At 45.1% G+C, this 17168-nt stretch overlaps 1 protein-coding gene across 1 annotated transcript in view; it reads right to left on the bottom strand.

Annotated features, from left to right (window-relative positions):
- The window catches only part of KCNK10 (potassium two pore domain channel subfamily K member 10), a 73921-nt gene extending 58170 nt beyond the window's left edge, over positions 1-15751 (bottom strand). The window contains exon 1 of the mRNA XM_024736325.1: positions 15422-15751. Within this exon, the coding sequence (XP_024592093.1) occupies positions 15422-15646 (225 nt within the window). The 5' untranslated portion in view covers positions 15647-15751. The remainder of the gene's footprint in view (positions 1-15421) is intronic.
- Between the last annotated feature and the right edge of the window lie 1417 nt (positions 15752-17168).

Here is a 17168-nt window from a genome sequence, read left to right as displayed (position 1 = left end):
AATGGACAGAAGGAAAGCCACAACCGCTAGGAGACAGAGAAGGGCAACTGGCAGACCACATTCATTACAACTCACAAATGCCCCTAATGACTCAAAACCCTGACAACAGGGTAGCAGCATCCTTCCACCGCCTCACACATTTGTTGCGGAAGGGCCTCAGGTGAGAAGTGGAAGTATGATATTAATTTGTTCACCGCAGTGGCTTTTTATTTCTCCTGCTTCAGAAGCATTTCACATATAAATATTTCACAGCAGCAGAAGTGACCGTGCTGGGGCTGGGGGCAGGGGGCGGGGCTCCTTCACGTCCAAGTGCAAAGCCACATCATATACATACTTCAGACAACAGTGGGAGGGCATCAGAGAGGAAACCTGGAGCCACCCCCAGCAAGGCACTTCTTGATTCCAAGAAGTCTTCACTTCAGTACAGAAAGAGAGAGAGTATAAGCACCTCATACTTTCCTCTTGCAACAGAGAAAGTTCATGGATAAAGTGCAGATGTCTAGCCTGTGCAAGGTGCTCAGCTTCTCTGAACCTCAGTTTTCTCATCTATAAAGTGAGGTACCCTTCCTTGCAGGGTTGCTGTCAGATTTTTTTTTAATGTATACATGACTTCAGGCAGCATGCCTTGTCATTTCACATGTGATGACGTTAAAAATAACAGGAATCCTGAGTACTTACCAGTGCATAGATTAACTCAGTTAACCCTCGTGGTGACCTGTGAGATGGGCATCCCCATGGGACACATGAGACGGATTAGTGCTTACCTTGCCACATCTAGTGCCCGGCAAAGCTAGCAAGTGGATACTCTTTGCATTGTTAACAGGAAGATCATCGTCCTAAATGCTAGAAAGGCAGCTTCTCTCTGTGTTCTTCTTTCTCCCCATCTCAGACCCTCTTAGCCCAGCTCCTTGACTCTGGAGAGCAGCCTGGCTCCCCGCTAGGCTGGGACACCCCTAGTGTCTATAAGAGGTCAAGGGAGAGGGGGGTTGATGGGCACAGGTCCTCACCTCCCACCCAGGCAGATGGCCAGTGTGGCAGTCAGGCCTGTGCTGGCCCGAGCGGACTGGCCAGTCTAACAGACTCACTACCACAGAGTCTCCCACAAATAAACGCTCACAAAATCCAGGCCAGGCCATAAAAGGGCAAAGAGAGAGGCACCTTCAGTGCCATGGGGGATATGGTGATGGTTTATTTTCCTGCTGCCCTAAGTATCTAATTGTGTGCAAACATTAGCCTTTCCTCTGTCCCGGGGATTCAGGCAGCAGGCTTTCATCGGTGCTTTACGACCTGGTTATAAACGTAAAGTGAAGGTCACCTGCAGATTGGACAGCGTGAGTGGAGAATTTGTTTGAAGAATAAGATAGAGAAACCCAAGATGAGTTAGATGGCACATCCAGAGCCTATGGTCTGAGGAAGCTAACTTTCCTTGCTACCACTAGTTAATTCTTTGGGGAGAAAATGTTCTAAAACTCAGTTCCTTAGCACCTGGGTATACACTAATGACTAATGTAGCCAAACATTGTCATATGGGACCAAGCCATATCGGCAGGAGACCTTCTACCTTCCAAACTGTGCCTTACAATGTAGAATTCGTTTTTTCTGTCTCTTTGACTACATGGAAGGATGAAATAAGAGACATTTTAACGCATCAAGTCCACTAAGCAAGCAGAGATATATGTATGTGCTCTGATAAAATCAATAAACTTTCAGACTAACTAACTGTCGTCCTTTCACCTCAGGTTGGACTCAGCCTCTACAGGTTGAAAATCAAATCTGCCAAGTGATGATGAAAAATCACCTTGGTCCTGAGGAGAATGCTTGATGTATGCACTGCTCTCTCTGCACTTGAGATTATTCCTATCAAAGATGAGTTTACCCAATTTCTGGGGAAAAAAATTTATTTTTACTGGGCTACAAAAGCAGCTCCAGGAATTCTGATTCACTGCCGTGTGAGCTAAACCCAAGATGACTATTCCTTCCATCATCACTGCATTGGAGAGAGCTTGAAATTTAACAGGTGATGCTTCTGCTATCTTGTTTTCATTGTAGCTTTTCACTTGGACTCTTTCTTACTTTTGAGTGCTGGATATTAATCCCAAATTAATATTTCATTTCCTGTGCCCCTTAGAAAATGTATCAGCACCTTCTACCAGCACCTCAGCTCTCTCTCCAGTTGGCAAACCTTTTTTCTAACGCTCATCTGTTATGTCACTTTCTTCCACCTGAAAAAGGGCAATATAGGGAAATAGGAATTTGTACGTCTGATCCTCATTTTTCAAAGAACAAAAGGTTAAACCCTCCCTTCCTCAGTAAGGCTAACCCTCATCCACAAGCTTTCCGTCTCTTCTGCCCATTTCTACCAAGAATGAAGGGAAAATACATGTTCTCAATAGATACGGATAAGCGACTCTCAACTGCAGACCTGAATGATACATCGTGTACTGTGGTTTTAAATAGAATCTGTTGGCCCAGTTCAACACCTTATGTGAAGATGCAAAGCCATGTCCCTCCAGAGCACAACCAACAGATAATTATTATTCTCTGTAGTCTTCTCACAGGAGAATGAAGGTCCTTCTGGGGGTCCCACAGTTTGAGTCAGAGACTCCTGCTCCGTGAATAAGGGCCTGAGTGTTTCCTTGTCTTCTGGCACCAGTCGCACTGGACTTTAAGTACCCAAGCCACGTCGGTCTCCCCCAGCAGGAGTAGAGCATCTTGGTGAAAAAGCATGGGTTCTGGAGCCAGGCTGCCTGTGTCCAGATCCCAGTTCTACCTGTCACCTAAGCTTATCTAACTTCTGTTCCCCAGCTGCTTACCCTTACCTCGAAGGATCATTGTAAAGACTAAATAACAATAAACATGAAGCATTTAGAGCAGTGCCTAGCCACAGTAAATACCGTGTAAGTGAGCTAGTGAGACAATGGATTCTGGAGGACAGGAAGTAGACGTCTTGCATCATTTTTTATTTTATTTTTCTAATCATCAGTCTAACACAGCACCTGCTTCATGACAGGCATTCAGCAAATATTAGTCATTAAAATGAATACAACTGATTATGAGTAATGAAAATAATTGTACGAGCCGCACACCACCAAAACCTTATTAAATGAACGAGTCACAGATATAGAAAACAAACGTATGGTTACCAAGGGGGAAAAAGTGGGGGAAGGGATAAATTGGGAGATTGGGATTGACATATACACACTACTATATATAAAATAAGTAACTAATAAGGACCTACTGTACAGCACAGGGAACTACTCAATACTCTGTAATGGGCTGTCTGGGAAAAGAATCTAAAAAAGAGTGGCTATATGTACATGTACAACTGATTCGCTTTGCTGTACACCTGAAACTAACACAACATTGTGAATCAACTCTACTCCAATAAAAATTTTAAAAACAAAAAAATAAATCTTGTTAAATGAGATTTTTGCTTCACCTTCAATGAGGAGCAAACACATGCACATTTGTAGATAAATGCGGACACCGACACCGTGGCATTCATTTCCGGATTTTCTTTCATTTTTATGAGAGTTTTTTTAAGAACACTGACTTCTCATTTGCAGATTCATTTTTCTAGTGTCATGCCAATTGCCATTAGCTCTTTAATTTCTGGCTTAAAAGCTTTAGATCTTCTTCCCTAAACAGTGATGGACTCAACAACCCCAGGGATAAAAGCAATAGTAATGATGAAGTGTAAGCCTGTAGAGACAGGCCAGGGGCTGCAAGCCCGATCTTGCACACATTGAACAATCTTCTTCATGACCACTTCGCTGAAGAAAGGGCAGTGCCTCTGTTTCAGGGCAACAGCCAGGGGAATTGCTTCAACTTGCCCGAGCTGCATCTTTGGGCACAAAGATGCCGATCTTGCGCTCACCAGAGGTCACCTGCTGCCTCGGCCGCGGTCCAAACTTCCTGCACAAAAGGCTGCTTGGAGGAAGGGAGGGTTCAGGGCAGGGAAGGAGAAGGCTCATCTGGCTTTGCACGCACTCACAGCAAGGATTTCCACTGGCTGCTGAACGGATGTCTCAGGCGCCATCCTTTCCTTAAAATCATTACGTTCCTAAATATGTAAAACTTTGGGGCTATGGACACCAAGGGAATCTCTCACGCATAAAGAACACAGAAGAAATACTCTTGACAACCAGACCGAGAGGAAAGGTCTTCTAGAGCACAGAAACAAAATCACTTTCTGCTTTGCTTCTGTGAAGGTTCTAAATGAAAGGGGAGTTCCCTGGCGGTCCAGTGTTTACGACTCGGTGCTTTCACTGCCGTGGCCCAGGCAGCGGTCAGGGAACTAAAATCCTGCAAGCCTCAGGCACAGCCAAAATAAAATAAAATAAATAAACGAAGGGCTCTTGGTCTCCAAAACAGATATACAAGCACCATTCATTCATTTCTCAAACTGTAAGCAACTTCTACGGGCCAGCCACTGTGCCAGGCATCAGGGATATAAGGATAAAAGACACAGACTCAACCTCAAAAAGCTCACAATCCTGGGAAAGAGACAGGTGAGAAAATGATGACTAGCTAATAGAGTCTAATGAGCATAGAGGCAAATGTGAGTGTTTGATGCTACCAGGAGGGCCCACGAAGGCTTCTTCCAGGCCTTGAGTTTTGGCACCTCTGAGGATAAATCAGTTCAGAAATCCAGAGCATAACACTTAGCAAAGTGCCATAGTTGGCACTCCATGAATGTTTAGCTGATGAATGGATGAACATATGACTAAAACCCAGCTCATAACTACCACTGCTATACTCTGGGTTTCTATGAGGGACCAAAATGGCAATGGACTGACTGATTGGATCACATCACCCTGCTGCTTGAAACAGCCAGAGCTTCCCAGAGTTCTTAGGATAAAATCCAGCATCAGGCCCTGCAGGGTGTTGCCCCTGCCTGTCTCCAACCTAAATGCCTACCAATCTCCCCTTGTTAATGGACCTCCAGCCACCTACACTCCCCTTCTCTCAAGTTCCCAGACATCCCGGCTTCCTTCCACCCACAGGGGCCTGACAGCGCCCTCCGCCCAGAACCCCTGTCCTACTAATCAGGTCTGTTCACGTGCCTCACAGCTCTAGTTCCCCCATCCCTTTGCAGCATTCATCTGGTTTTATTTACACTTATTTCTGTGATTACATGCATAAGGTTTGCCTCTCCCACTACCAATCAGCAGGGTGACTATATAATTTATCTTTCAAACCACGTTTGAGAGGAAAAGGGCCACTGTTCACAAATATTTCAGATCCACAAAAGCTGGGATGTTTGCCCATCCTAGCTATAATGCTCCAAGAGGTCGGGGACCATGTCTGCCTTTTATTCACCATCATGGCCCCAGTACTTAGCGTTGAGTAAATCAATAAATTTGTCAAATTAATAAACGAATGAGGGAGTGAGTAAGCAGGTGAGTGAGTGAGTGATTTGGGGTTTGGCAGAAGAGAATGGTAAATGTCACAGCCTTGGGAAATGTTCATGGGTTATGCAAATTAACCAACATCTCTTGCTTTTGGGGAGAAAGCTGGACAGCTCAAGGTCTCTGGCCTTCCCTCTATCTGCAGAATAGCAGCTTCGGTCACCATGACAACATCAAAGGTCCATGCCCAGGACCACAGCATTGTACCCAGTCCTCTCCTGCAGCCGCCCATATCTCAAATTAACTCCTCCGCCAGCAGTGAAGTGAGTCACTATACCAGAGGCCCACAGTTCAGCACCTGGCCCTGGCACGGATGCTCTCCATATGCTGGGAGTTAAAAATCCAGGGGAGAAGGAGAACGGGAATCTGTGTCAGAAAGCAAGCACTGACTCTCAGGAAGGAACTTTCCCATCCTATGGTTTAAGTGGATTTTCCCTTAGGAGGAATTTGTCCTGATACAATTACACACTCTTCAGCCCCATTGTGTCGAGCCAGGGATAGAGCCTGATGAAGAGACCATGGGCTCTGGAGTTGGAAAATCCAGATTCCAGGCCCACTTTTGCCACTAGCTAGTTGCGAGGACTTAACCAGGACACCTAGCCTTGGTAAACGGGGACAGTAACAGTGGCTACCACTTGGAATAATGGGGAGTGAAAATGAGGTTCAGGAACACATGTAAACTGCCTGGCCCCAAGCCTGCACACAGTCAGGACTTAATCAGTGGTGTCAGACAGTATCCATCAAATACATCTTGAGCCCCAGTACTGAGCAAAGGATCCAAGACTCTAACCATTTATTAGCAAAGGATAAAAATCCCCAAGCGATCATGCAGTGAAAATCGGTGGCAAAGATCCTACCCATCAACATAAAAAGTCACAGCCTGACAAATGACCACTACAGACCCTCATCCACGCAGGCTGAAGCATTCTTCCCTCCCCTGTCAGTCAGTGAAGCCTCAGGATTTTGTCCCTTGACGGTTACAGAGGTTGAATGTTTTATTGCTTTCTCCAAGATGAGTCATGTGGGAAGTTTCTAAAACAACTGCACTGGGGGCAGGGAAGGAAGCAATTGTGGCCTGTGAGAGCATGGAGGGTAAAGGAGTTCTTGGGATGGAGTGACTGCCTAATTGAGTTGATGGAAACTGCGACTTCATAAACCTATTCAGGGGCTTCCCTGGTGGCGCAGTGGTTGAGAGTTCACCTGCCGATGCAGGGGACACGGGTTCGTGCCCCGGTCCGGGAGGATCCCACATGCCGTGGAGCGGCTGGGTCCGTGAGCCATGGCCACTGAGCCTGCGCGTCCGGAGACTGTGCTCCGCAACGGGAGAGACCACGACAGTGAGAGGCCCGTATACCGCAAAAAATAAAACAAACAAAAAAAAACAAAACAAAAAAACCTATTCAATGTATTGGTTTGGCCAAAAAAGTTTGTTGGGATTTTTCCATAAGATGTTTGGAGACGAAAGCTGGACGGGGGAAATAGTGTTTCCTAAATGCCAACTCTATGGCAGACACTGCTGAGCACTTGACGTGGGTTAACTCACTCCCTCCTCCCATTATTCCGAATGAAGAGGGACTGCACCATCCCCATCATAGGAAAAGCAGCCTTAGGTTTAATAGTGCTAAAGACCAAGTCTATCTGACTCCAATGTCCATGCTCTTTCCCCTCCTTGACACTCCCTTCTTTGAAAACACAACAGTCCATATTTAGAGTGCTATGGTACCGTGTCAGCCCACATTTCCCTAAAAATTTCTCTTTCTCCCTCCAATCTTTTCCTTGGGGTAAAACCTTGAAGAAAAGGCTCAGACGCAGTGTAGGGGGTACTGACCGTTGACACAAGTGAGCAGTCTAGCACAGTGCTTAGACGTATAGGCTCTGGAGTCTGGCATCCCAAGGCTCAAATCCCAGTTTAACCACCTATCAGCTGTGTGGCCTTGGGCAAATTACTTAATTTGTTAGAATTTATTTGTTCATAAAAAGAAATTGAATGATGACAATAGCTCCTACCTGTAGGTTTGTTGCAGGGGTTAGATGAATTAAAGGATTGAAGCACTTAGAACATGCCTAGAGGAACGTAAACAACCAATAAGTGGTAGCCATTTTTTATTATTACAACAGCTCTGCAGGAAATTTCCCTATTACTGTCATCTGCAGACTCTCTCACAGAGTCTCAAGGGTAAGATTCCAAAGATGAATGGGTCTTCTGTGTCCTCTGTGGACTGAACTGCTGAAGCCCAGTTCAGGTTAATCAGCCTGCCCCAGGGTACCACACTAGAAGATGGACGTGCCTCACTGAGGGATAAATAGCAGACAGGCCCGGAGGATGCAGGCCCTTTCACTCAGTCACACTCTGGAGTCACTGGTCATCCCATTGTCTGGGTGACCCACTCCTTGGGGCTGCCTGAGCCTTCTGGGTCCCTGAGGTTCTCCAATATGTGTTTCAAACCACACAGAGGAACAGTCAGGGTGAAGAGAGATCATGGAGCCAGCCCCGGTGTCTACGTAATAGATCTGAGGCCAAGTGTCCCCATCAAAGCTGGGATGATTATCTAGGTGGCAGGGTAAGCCCTCTAAATGACACAGAAAACTGCTAGGTTACTTCCCTGGGCTCAAGCCACAACAACACAGCAAATGGTGTTAGCAGCCCAACTCAGCACTCAGGGGAGTCATTTCTGCGAAGGGGACTTTACACTTTAACAGTCGAAGCAAATCAAATTTAGGATTTGAAGCCCCAAAGTGCATTTCAGGAGTTTTCTTCTCTTTTCCCTTAGCAGAACCCCAGGATGCGCATAATTTAGAGGCTTTCTACTCCCCACAGCATATCCTGCTGAAATAACAACGGAAGTCATGCTGGGGCCCTTAATGAGACAGGGCCAGAGCTCCGTGACCCCAGCTAGGTAGGGTCTATGAGCCCCATGCCAGCCTGAAGAAGCTACAGAAGACAGACATTTGCCCTTCTTCTTCCCAATAAAGAGTTCTCGGGGTCTATGTCTCTCAGGGAGGATTTGAGGCAGGAGATAGATGGGCCCCAGGCTGAGCAGCTGGAGTTTGTCCCCTGTGGACAGATACTCCAAGATAAAGATAATATTTATCAGGAGAACAATAGGAGAGGCTGAGCCCTGCCCAGAAAAAAGATAGAGACCACATATTTCTCATTGTCGAGGTCGAGGAGACCTTCCCTACTGCACATGCGCAGAAAGGCTCCTTGGAGGTCAAAACGGGAGTGATGTCAACCTACCCATAGGCCTCTTCGCTAGAATCCATCTTGGCTAAGAGATGCATGCACACACTTGGGAGGACCCTGAGATATACCAAATACGGACTCAGAACCAGGCAAAGCAAGATGACTGGCCAAAGGAAACCTGGAAGAAATGCCCCATATAGGTGATTCAAACTACCATGAGGGCACGACTCTCTCTGAGTCCGCCCATGTGTCTATCCACACGTACTCTTTTTCCTCCTAATAAACACTTTACTTGTTTCACTAAAAAAAATAATAATAATAATTTAGGGGTTCTCTATATTTCTTTTTCCTGCCTTCCCTAACAAATAAATAGTAGCGATCACAATAGCTCAAAGTAGCTGAGCTTTTTTGTTTAATCTTCAGACCTCCCTAACAAGTGGACACTATTATCATAATCGTCATTTTACAGAAGGGAAGCTGAGGCCTGGGGTGACTCCCTTTCTCACCCAGGTCACACAGCCCACGGGCAGAAAAAAGATTTAACACAAGAAGATTAACTCCAGAGTGTGGGTGCCACTCGCCGGGCTCCCCCGACCCACATGGCCTCTGCTTGAACAGGAAGGAAGGCGGAGCACAGGGCAGGCACTCCAGACATCTTTGCTGAATGGGACAGAGTCATCTTCAAGTTTGCTTTGTCAGACTCTCTTAAATGTGGCCCCTTCACTGTGTCTCAGCATGACCCACCGATGAGGTCCCAATATGCTTCCGAACTGGTCTTGCTTCTTCCAATTTCTCCTTCCTCCAACCCTACATCCTCAGCGCTCAAAGAGTTACCTTTCCAAAGAAAGTTTCCATGGTGTCACTACCTTCTTAAATCTTTCAGTGACTCCCCCACTTCCCGCAGCACAAAGCCCAAACCACTCGGCAAGGCTCTCTGGGCACCTCAAATCCAGCCCCTGCCCCCGTCCCAAGCTCATCTCCCACCACCTGCCCACACCTCTCAGCTCAAGGCACACGGACCACCTGCATCTCCCTCAATAGGCACCACATGCCGGTGGGATACCCTTCACAGTGGGTCCTGAATGATGAACTCCTTCTGTACTGCACGTTTCTGTTCCCATGCGTGGTGTTTAAGAGAACAGGACAGTGGTCAGACTGCCCAGGAGTGAATCTGAGATCCTCCACTCACTAATCAGGTATCCTTGAGCGTGTAACTTCACCTCCTGCTGCCTCAGTTTCCTCCTCTGCGAGTGGCACAAAAGACTATCCTCATAGAATCGTTGTAGGGACTAAAGGAGACAAATGGCCACGAAATCTTCCCTGACCTCTGTTTGCCTCACTGGGGTGCCACTCCAGTGATCATCGAAAAGACAAGAGATCACAGACGCTGGGGAAAGCGTGGAGAAAAGGGAGCCCTCGCGCACTATTGATGGGGTTGGAAACTGGTGCAGGCACTACGGAAAACAGTATGACGTTTCCTCAAAAAATTAAAAGCAGAACTACCAAATGATCCAGCAATTCCACTTCTGGGAACACATCCAAAGGAAATAAAAACAGTAACTCGAAAAGGTATCTGCACCCCCATGATCATAGCAGCATTTACAGTAGACGAGACATGGAAACAACCTGAGTGGTCACAGATTAATGGATAAAGAAGTTGTGAGTTTTACATATATATGATGTAATATTACTCAGCCATTAAAAAATGAAGGAATCCTGCCATTTGCAAAAACATGGATGGACCCTGAGGATATGCTCAGTGAAATAAGTCAGATGGAGAAAGACAAATGCTGTATGATTTCACTTACATGTGAAATGTTTTTTTAAAAATTCATAGGAAAAAAGATCAGAGATGGGGGGTGGGGAAAGGCCAGTTGGAGGAAGGTGGTGGAAAGGTACAAACTTCCAATTATAAGTCCTCGGGAGGTAATGTACAACTTTATGAGTATAATTAACACTGCTGTATACTATATGTGAAAGTTGTTAAGAGAATAAATCTAAGAGTTCTCACCACAAGGAAAAACAAATTTTTCCCTTTATTGGATCTACATGAGGTGATGGATGCTAACTCAACTTTCTGCAGTAATCATTTCACAATAAATGTTCAAACCATTATGCTGTACACCTTAAACCTATACAGTGATATATGTCAATTATATCTCAATAAAACTGGGGAAAAAAATAGCTCCATTCCGATGAATTCTAGTTATTGGTTTATATGCCTCTTCCTCTAGGGTTTCTCAATCTACTGCCATGTGAAACTGGATAATTCTTTGTTATGAGTAGATATGCTGGGCATTGTTGAATGTTGAGCAGCGTCCCTGGACTCTACCCACTAAACATCTGTAGCATCTGTCACCAACTGTGACAATTGAAAATGTCTCCAGACATTGTCAGATGCCCCCTGGAAGCAACCCCCGCTCCCCACTAAGAACCACTGCTTGAAATTCTGAGCTCCTTGAATAATACTATAAACAGCAGCGGCAATATCTACCTTTTTTTTTGAGTGCGTACCACGTGCCAAGAGCAGTTCAAAGCCCTTCTCATGAATTATAGAACTTAATCCTCTCAATATCCTAAGGGTGAGGGATTTTAGGCACATTTTATTGATAATGAAATGGAATCACAGAGAAGTTCACAACTTGCTCAAGGTGTATTTTATCTTCATCTTTTCTATCCCCAACACTTAGCATGTTACCTGATGTAACAGAAGCTCCGTAGCAACTTAAAGAATGCATAGATGAATTAATTAATGAAACGGTCTCCTCCATAGCAGCATCTGGGTCAGGGATGGTGACACATCTGTCACATCCGGAGTCCTATGATACCTCATAAAAGTGGTTTAAGTCTTTGGAAAATCCCTCCCCAGCTATGGCCCTTTTAAGCTATCCAGGCATTTCACGGGGGTTAATCTGTTCCAGGTATTCTGTTTTTATTATTAATAACATGAATTACACCTTCCAGATTAGCTTTATGAGGGGTTCACTCAATCCAGCCAAGAGTCCTGACACTACCAGATAAATACCATTGACCAGCTGCATACAACAATAAAAATATCGGTGAGATACAATAATATTATTTTTCCATCTTAGAACACACCACACTGAAAACCCTCCCAAACACTGTGTTTCTTATGAGCACTACATACGGTGCTGCTGAGAGCTGTAGAGTGGAGCGGATGCGCCCTGGTCCAAAAGTGTGGACACTTTCATCCTATGAAGGAATCAGTGAAGGGTAAACCATAATAAAAATTTTTAACATCTTTATTGGAGTATAATTGCTTTACAATGGTGTGTTAGTTGCTGCTGTATACAAAGTGAATGAGCTATACATATACATATATCCCCATGTCCCCTCCCTCCTGCGTCTCCCTCCCACCCTCCCTATCCCACCCTTCTAGGTGGTCACAAAGCACCGAGCTGATCTCCCTGTGCTATGCGGCTGCTTCCCACTAGCTATCTATTTTACATTTGGTAGTGTGTATATGTCAATGCCATTCTCTCACTTTGTCCCAGCTTACCCTTCCCCCTCCCCGTGTCCTCAAGTCCATTCTCTACGTCTCTGTCTTTATTCCTGTCCTGCCCCTAGGTTCTTCAGAACCTTTTTTTTTTTTAGATTCCATATATGTGTGTTAGCATACAGTATTTGTTTTTCTCTTTCTGACTTACTTCACTCTGTATGACAGACTCTAGGTCCATCCACCTCACTACAAATAACTCAATTTTGTTTCTTTTTATGGCTGAGTAATATTCCATTGTATATATGTGCCACATCTTCTTTATCCATTCATCTGTCTATGGACACTTAGGTCGCTTCCATGTCCTGGCTATTGTAAATAGAGCCGCAATGAACATTGTGGTACATGACTCTTTTTGAATTACGGTTTTCTCAGGATATATGTTCAGTAGTGGGATTGCTGGGTCATATGGTAATTCTCTTTTTAGTTTTTTAAGGAACCTCCATACCGTTCTCCATAGTGGCTGTATCAATTTACATTCCCATCAACAGTGCAAGGGGGTTCCCTTTTCTCCACACCGTCTCCAGTATTTATTGTTTGTAGATTTTTTGATGATGGCCTTTCTGACAGGTGTGAGGTGATAACTCATTGTAGTTTTGATTTGCATTTCTCTAATGATTAGTGATGTTGAGCATCCTTTCATGTGTTTGTTGGCAATCTGTATATCTTCTTTGGAGAAATGTCTATTTAGGTCTTCTGCCCATTTTTGGATTGGTTTGGGTTTTTTTTGATATTGAGCTGCATGAACGGCTTGTATATTTTGGAGATTAATCCTTTATCAGTTGCTTCATTTGCAAATATTTTCTCTCATTCTGAGGGTTGTCTTTTCACCTTATTTATAAACCATAATAATTTGATTCTTGACTGACACAGGTTCAGCATTTTTAACTGCTTAGCCTACAAAAAATTGTAAGTAAACACCAGTATAAATCCTTATATCAGAGTAGATGGAGATCTTAAAGTATCCCATGTCCAGGATTGATAGTCAATGGGTATAAAGGGAAAAAAGAGGAAATGCTTTCTGTTAAAGAGCAAAGAACTCCAATGCCTTTTGACTCTGCTAAAATTCTGGAAAGTGTTGAACATAAAGCAAATGTTTAAGAGAGAGTTAAGCTTATGCTAAAGTAAACACTACTTCAAGGGCTGTAGACTCATTGGGCGAGGCAGGGTAGAGCCAGGCAGACCTCACTTTGAATCCCAGCTCTGTCATGCTGGTGGTTGGAAAGTTACTCAACCTCTTTTAGCAACAGTTCTTTACCTGTAAAATGGGTATAATTATACCAACTTAGAAGGTTGTTGGAGAGATTAAATGAGATGATGGGTAGAAGAGGCCTAGCTCATAATGGGTGCCTACTAAAGGGTATATGTTTTAATTGTTATAAAAATGATCTCAAGGGCATGCACGCACACACACACACACCCTCATTTCACAGCGAAATCTTCGAGGTCAAAGGATGGGTCTTAACAGCAACACCAAAACTAGAATCTCTACCCTCCTCCATTCTGTCCTTCATTCTGGCCACTGAATTCTTTCATAAAGGAGAAGGCCAAAGAATGAACAATAGAGAAATATGGAATTAATAAATAAATGCATGAATAAGCTCAGATGTCTCATGGCATCACCAATGTTATAGATTTAGCTTGATAGCTCATCCCAAAAGCATTTCTCTATTGGGTAGTAATTAGATGTAAAGCCATGCAGAGGCTACACATGGATGCAAAGATAATAAGATATGATCCCTTTCCTCAAGATCTCATTGTCTAAGGAAAGAAAATTCAGGCACAAGTCCAGTTCAATTCAGACCACCTTTTAGGTTATTACATGTATTGCAACTAAATAAAAAGGATCTCACCACATATCACCACAACATGTATAATAAGTTCCTTACTGAAAATTACTCCCGAATTATTTCCTCCATTCTCTATGCCTTTATGAGCCTTCAACCTGGCACAGATTAGTGACAGATTGGTAGCATTTTACCATGAAAGAGAAAAAAAAAACAGACAAGGCCATCTAAGAAAGAGTGATATGAAACACTGCCCCTTGACCTTTAGAATTGTAAGGTTTTATTTTATTTATTTATTTATTTTTTGGCACTACGCAGGCCTCTCACTCTTGTGGCCTCTTCCGTTGCGGAGCACAGGCTCAGTGGCCATGGCTCACGGGCCCAGCCGCTCCGCGGCATGTGGGATTTTCCCGGACTGGGGCACGAACCCGTGTCCCCTGCATTGGCAGGCGGACCCTCAACCACTGCGCCACCAGGGAAGCCCAGATTTTATTTTTTAATAAAAACTGTAGGATATAGGTATGAAACCATATGTATTCCAGGAAAAAAAATGTATATTTCTATTAATCTAAGAGTCAAGTCAGATTATAGAAACTAATTTAAAAGACTACAACTACTATGAAGGGGCCAGATCATAAGCAGCCTCAGAATTCCCCTACCCTATCAGTGTAGCTGGAAATAGATAAATAAATAAGCCAGCCCAGACTTGTGAATCCTACAGAACCCTAATTTGTAGTAGCCATTAGAATTTTTTTTTTAGCCATTAGAATCTAATGCTGGTGGGACTTCCCTGGTAGTGCAGTGGTTAAGAATCCGCCTGCCAATGCAGGGAACACAGGTTCAATCCCTGGTCCAGGAAGATCCCACATGCCACAGGGCAACTAAGCCCGGGTGCCACAACTACTGGAGCACACATGCCACAACTACTGAAGCCTGTGCGCCTAGAGCCCGTGCTCCGCCACGAGATAAGCCACTGCAATGAGAAGCCTGCACACCACAACAAAGAGTAGCCCCCCCCCCGCTGCAACTAGAGAAAGCCCGTGCATAGCAATAGAGACCTAACACAGCCAAAAATATAATTAATTAATTTTTAAAAGAAAAGAATTTAATGCTGGTAATCCCAGAGCCAGAAGGAATTGTGAAAGCTGTCTTTTCCATCCCTCTGTCTTCCAAACTTTAGAACCCACAGAAAGATGGGACTCTCCCTTGCCTCCATAAATATCACCGTCCCCCACCACTACTCCTCATGGCTCAGGAAGGCATGCCGGCTGCTGCCTCTGGCCACCACATGCAAAAAAGCAGGTGATACAAAACACAGCCTGCTCCTACGTTGTACATGTGACCCCTCTTCCCCCACATTGTCACGGGTCTCCACTCAAGTGTCACCTCCCAGAGAGGACCTCCCTGACCATCAGTAGCATCTCAACCAACAGCAAAGCTCAGTGAGCCAGAAAGACAAAACCAATGTCACACTCTCCCCCCGACCCAAAGTGATTCTACTGTTGACTCACTCCTTGCTCACCTGAATCAATGTCTCCAGCTCCTGTGGGCTCACACAGACATGATCCCGCAGGAATTCTGCCTTCTCCATGGCAATAGTGTTCTTTTGGCTGCTCTCAAAGGGCTGTTCCAATGCCCGGAAGACGAGACCGCCCGTGACGAGGTAGACCACCACGACCACGAAGATGGCAACCACTGTTTTACACTTCATGACGGTCTGCAGGGCCCCCTGGGAGGCACCTTCCATTCTGGCTACCACCGTGGCTCGGGAGGAGATGGAGAGGCGTGGGGCCGCGTAATGCCCGTTAGTGGTGCCCTTGGGCTGGCACACCGGGGGCGCTGCTGCAGGAACGGCCACTGAGAAACGGGGTGGGTGAGAGGGGAAAAGAGAATTTGTTTATAAACACAAAGCCCAAAACTTGTCGGAAACAAAGCACAGATGTCTTTCTCAAGCCAGCTTTCAAATGTGAGGATTAAAAATTGGTTCACCAAGCCTGCAGTGAGGGAATTCAATCAGTTGCTAGGTGTCTGTTGAATTCTAAAACAGTGAGCACCAGGTGTTCTAGTTTTCACACAAAAAAATAATATTAATTGAGTCTGAAATGTTTATATTTCTCTACAAGTGTCCAAATTTGAAAGCCATGTCTCTGTTATTTCTCATTCATTTTCTCCCTTAGTTTCCTTGTTAAGTGATGTGTAAGACACACAACAAACCATGATATTTTAAAAAGAGACATATTATGCAATTTGGAGAAGAAAAGGTAGGAGAAGGATACCCAGCAGAATTGTCCAAGTGCTGAGGGCTAGGTAATACCAAGAGTATAGAAGAGATGAGCATCTAGCAAGTTTAAAAGTTCTTTTATCCAGGTCTATGGTCACAAAACAAAAGAAGGGTGAGTTTGCTATAATGAAGAGTCAAAAACCAAACACAGTGACACTCAGATCAAGATAGACAGGCAGGAGGACATGGAATTCACCTCCCCCCATGAACACATCAAAAATACATCTACAGGTTGAGACCTGTGTCCTTGGGAGGGGACTCAGAGAAGAAGGGAGATTTCATGGGTGGAGACACTCCCTGGGACGTGAGTGGTTCAAGCCACATATTGGGTGCCCCAACCCTGGGGTCCTACAAAAAGAAGACGACCCCCCGGAGGGCTGGTGGGACTAACAGGAGGGTTGTGAGAAGCCTGGACTCTACTCAGAAGGGGCGTGCTTGTGCTGGCTTGCTCCTGAAGCAGGGGCGAGAGGGCAAATTGAAATCAAGCAGGTGGCTGGCTGGTTTCCCATGACTTCCCCAGTGTATACACCAGCCTGATCCAAGTGAACATTCCAGCCTTGCTTGCCTCCCATCACAGCTCCACACTGGAATAAGCTGCCATGACCAAGGAGAGACCTTAGTCGTGAGACACTGAGGTAGCTCAAACTTGAAGCAACATCTGAGAAGGGCAGAGGCAGCTGTTGCTTCACTTATACAAGTGGCACATCAGAGGCAGTCCAGATCTCTGATGGTGGCTGGACCGCCACGGACTGTACCCCAGCCCTCACTGAGTGCCTGTGCTAGCTCCTCTTGCTCCAGTACTGTTCTACTCTGGAGTGAGGGTGCCAGTGCTGGGAGGGGGAGAGCACATACCTGAAGGGAACTGAGCCGGTCTGGAAGCCCAACTCTCACGGCTTCTGCTCTAGCAACTTGGAATCTGACCCTGCTCCCCCACTGGGTGATGATGGACACTTAGCACAGAAGCTTCAGCTCACATCTGCTCCAGCCC

The sequence above is a fragment of the Neophocaena asiaeorientalis genome, unplaced genomic scaffold (assembly GCF_003031525.2).
Source record: "Neophocaena asiaeorientalis asiaeorientalis breed wild unplaced genomic scaffold, Neophocaena_asiaeorientalis_V1.1 scaffold152, whole genome shotgun sequence".
In the NCBI taxonomy this organism is placed as follows: domain Eukaryota; kingdom Metazoa; phylum Chordata; class Mammalia; order Artiodactyla; family Phocoenidae; genus Neophocaena; species Neophocaena asiaeorientalis.
This window is presented reverse-complemented; position numbering and strand designations above follow the sequence as displayed.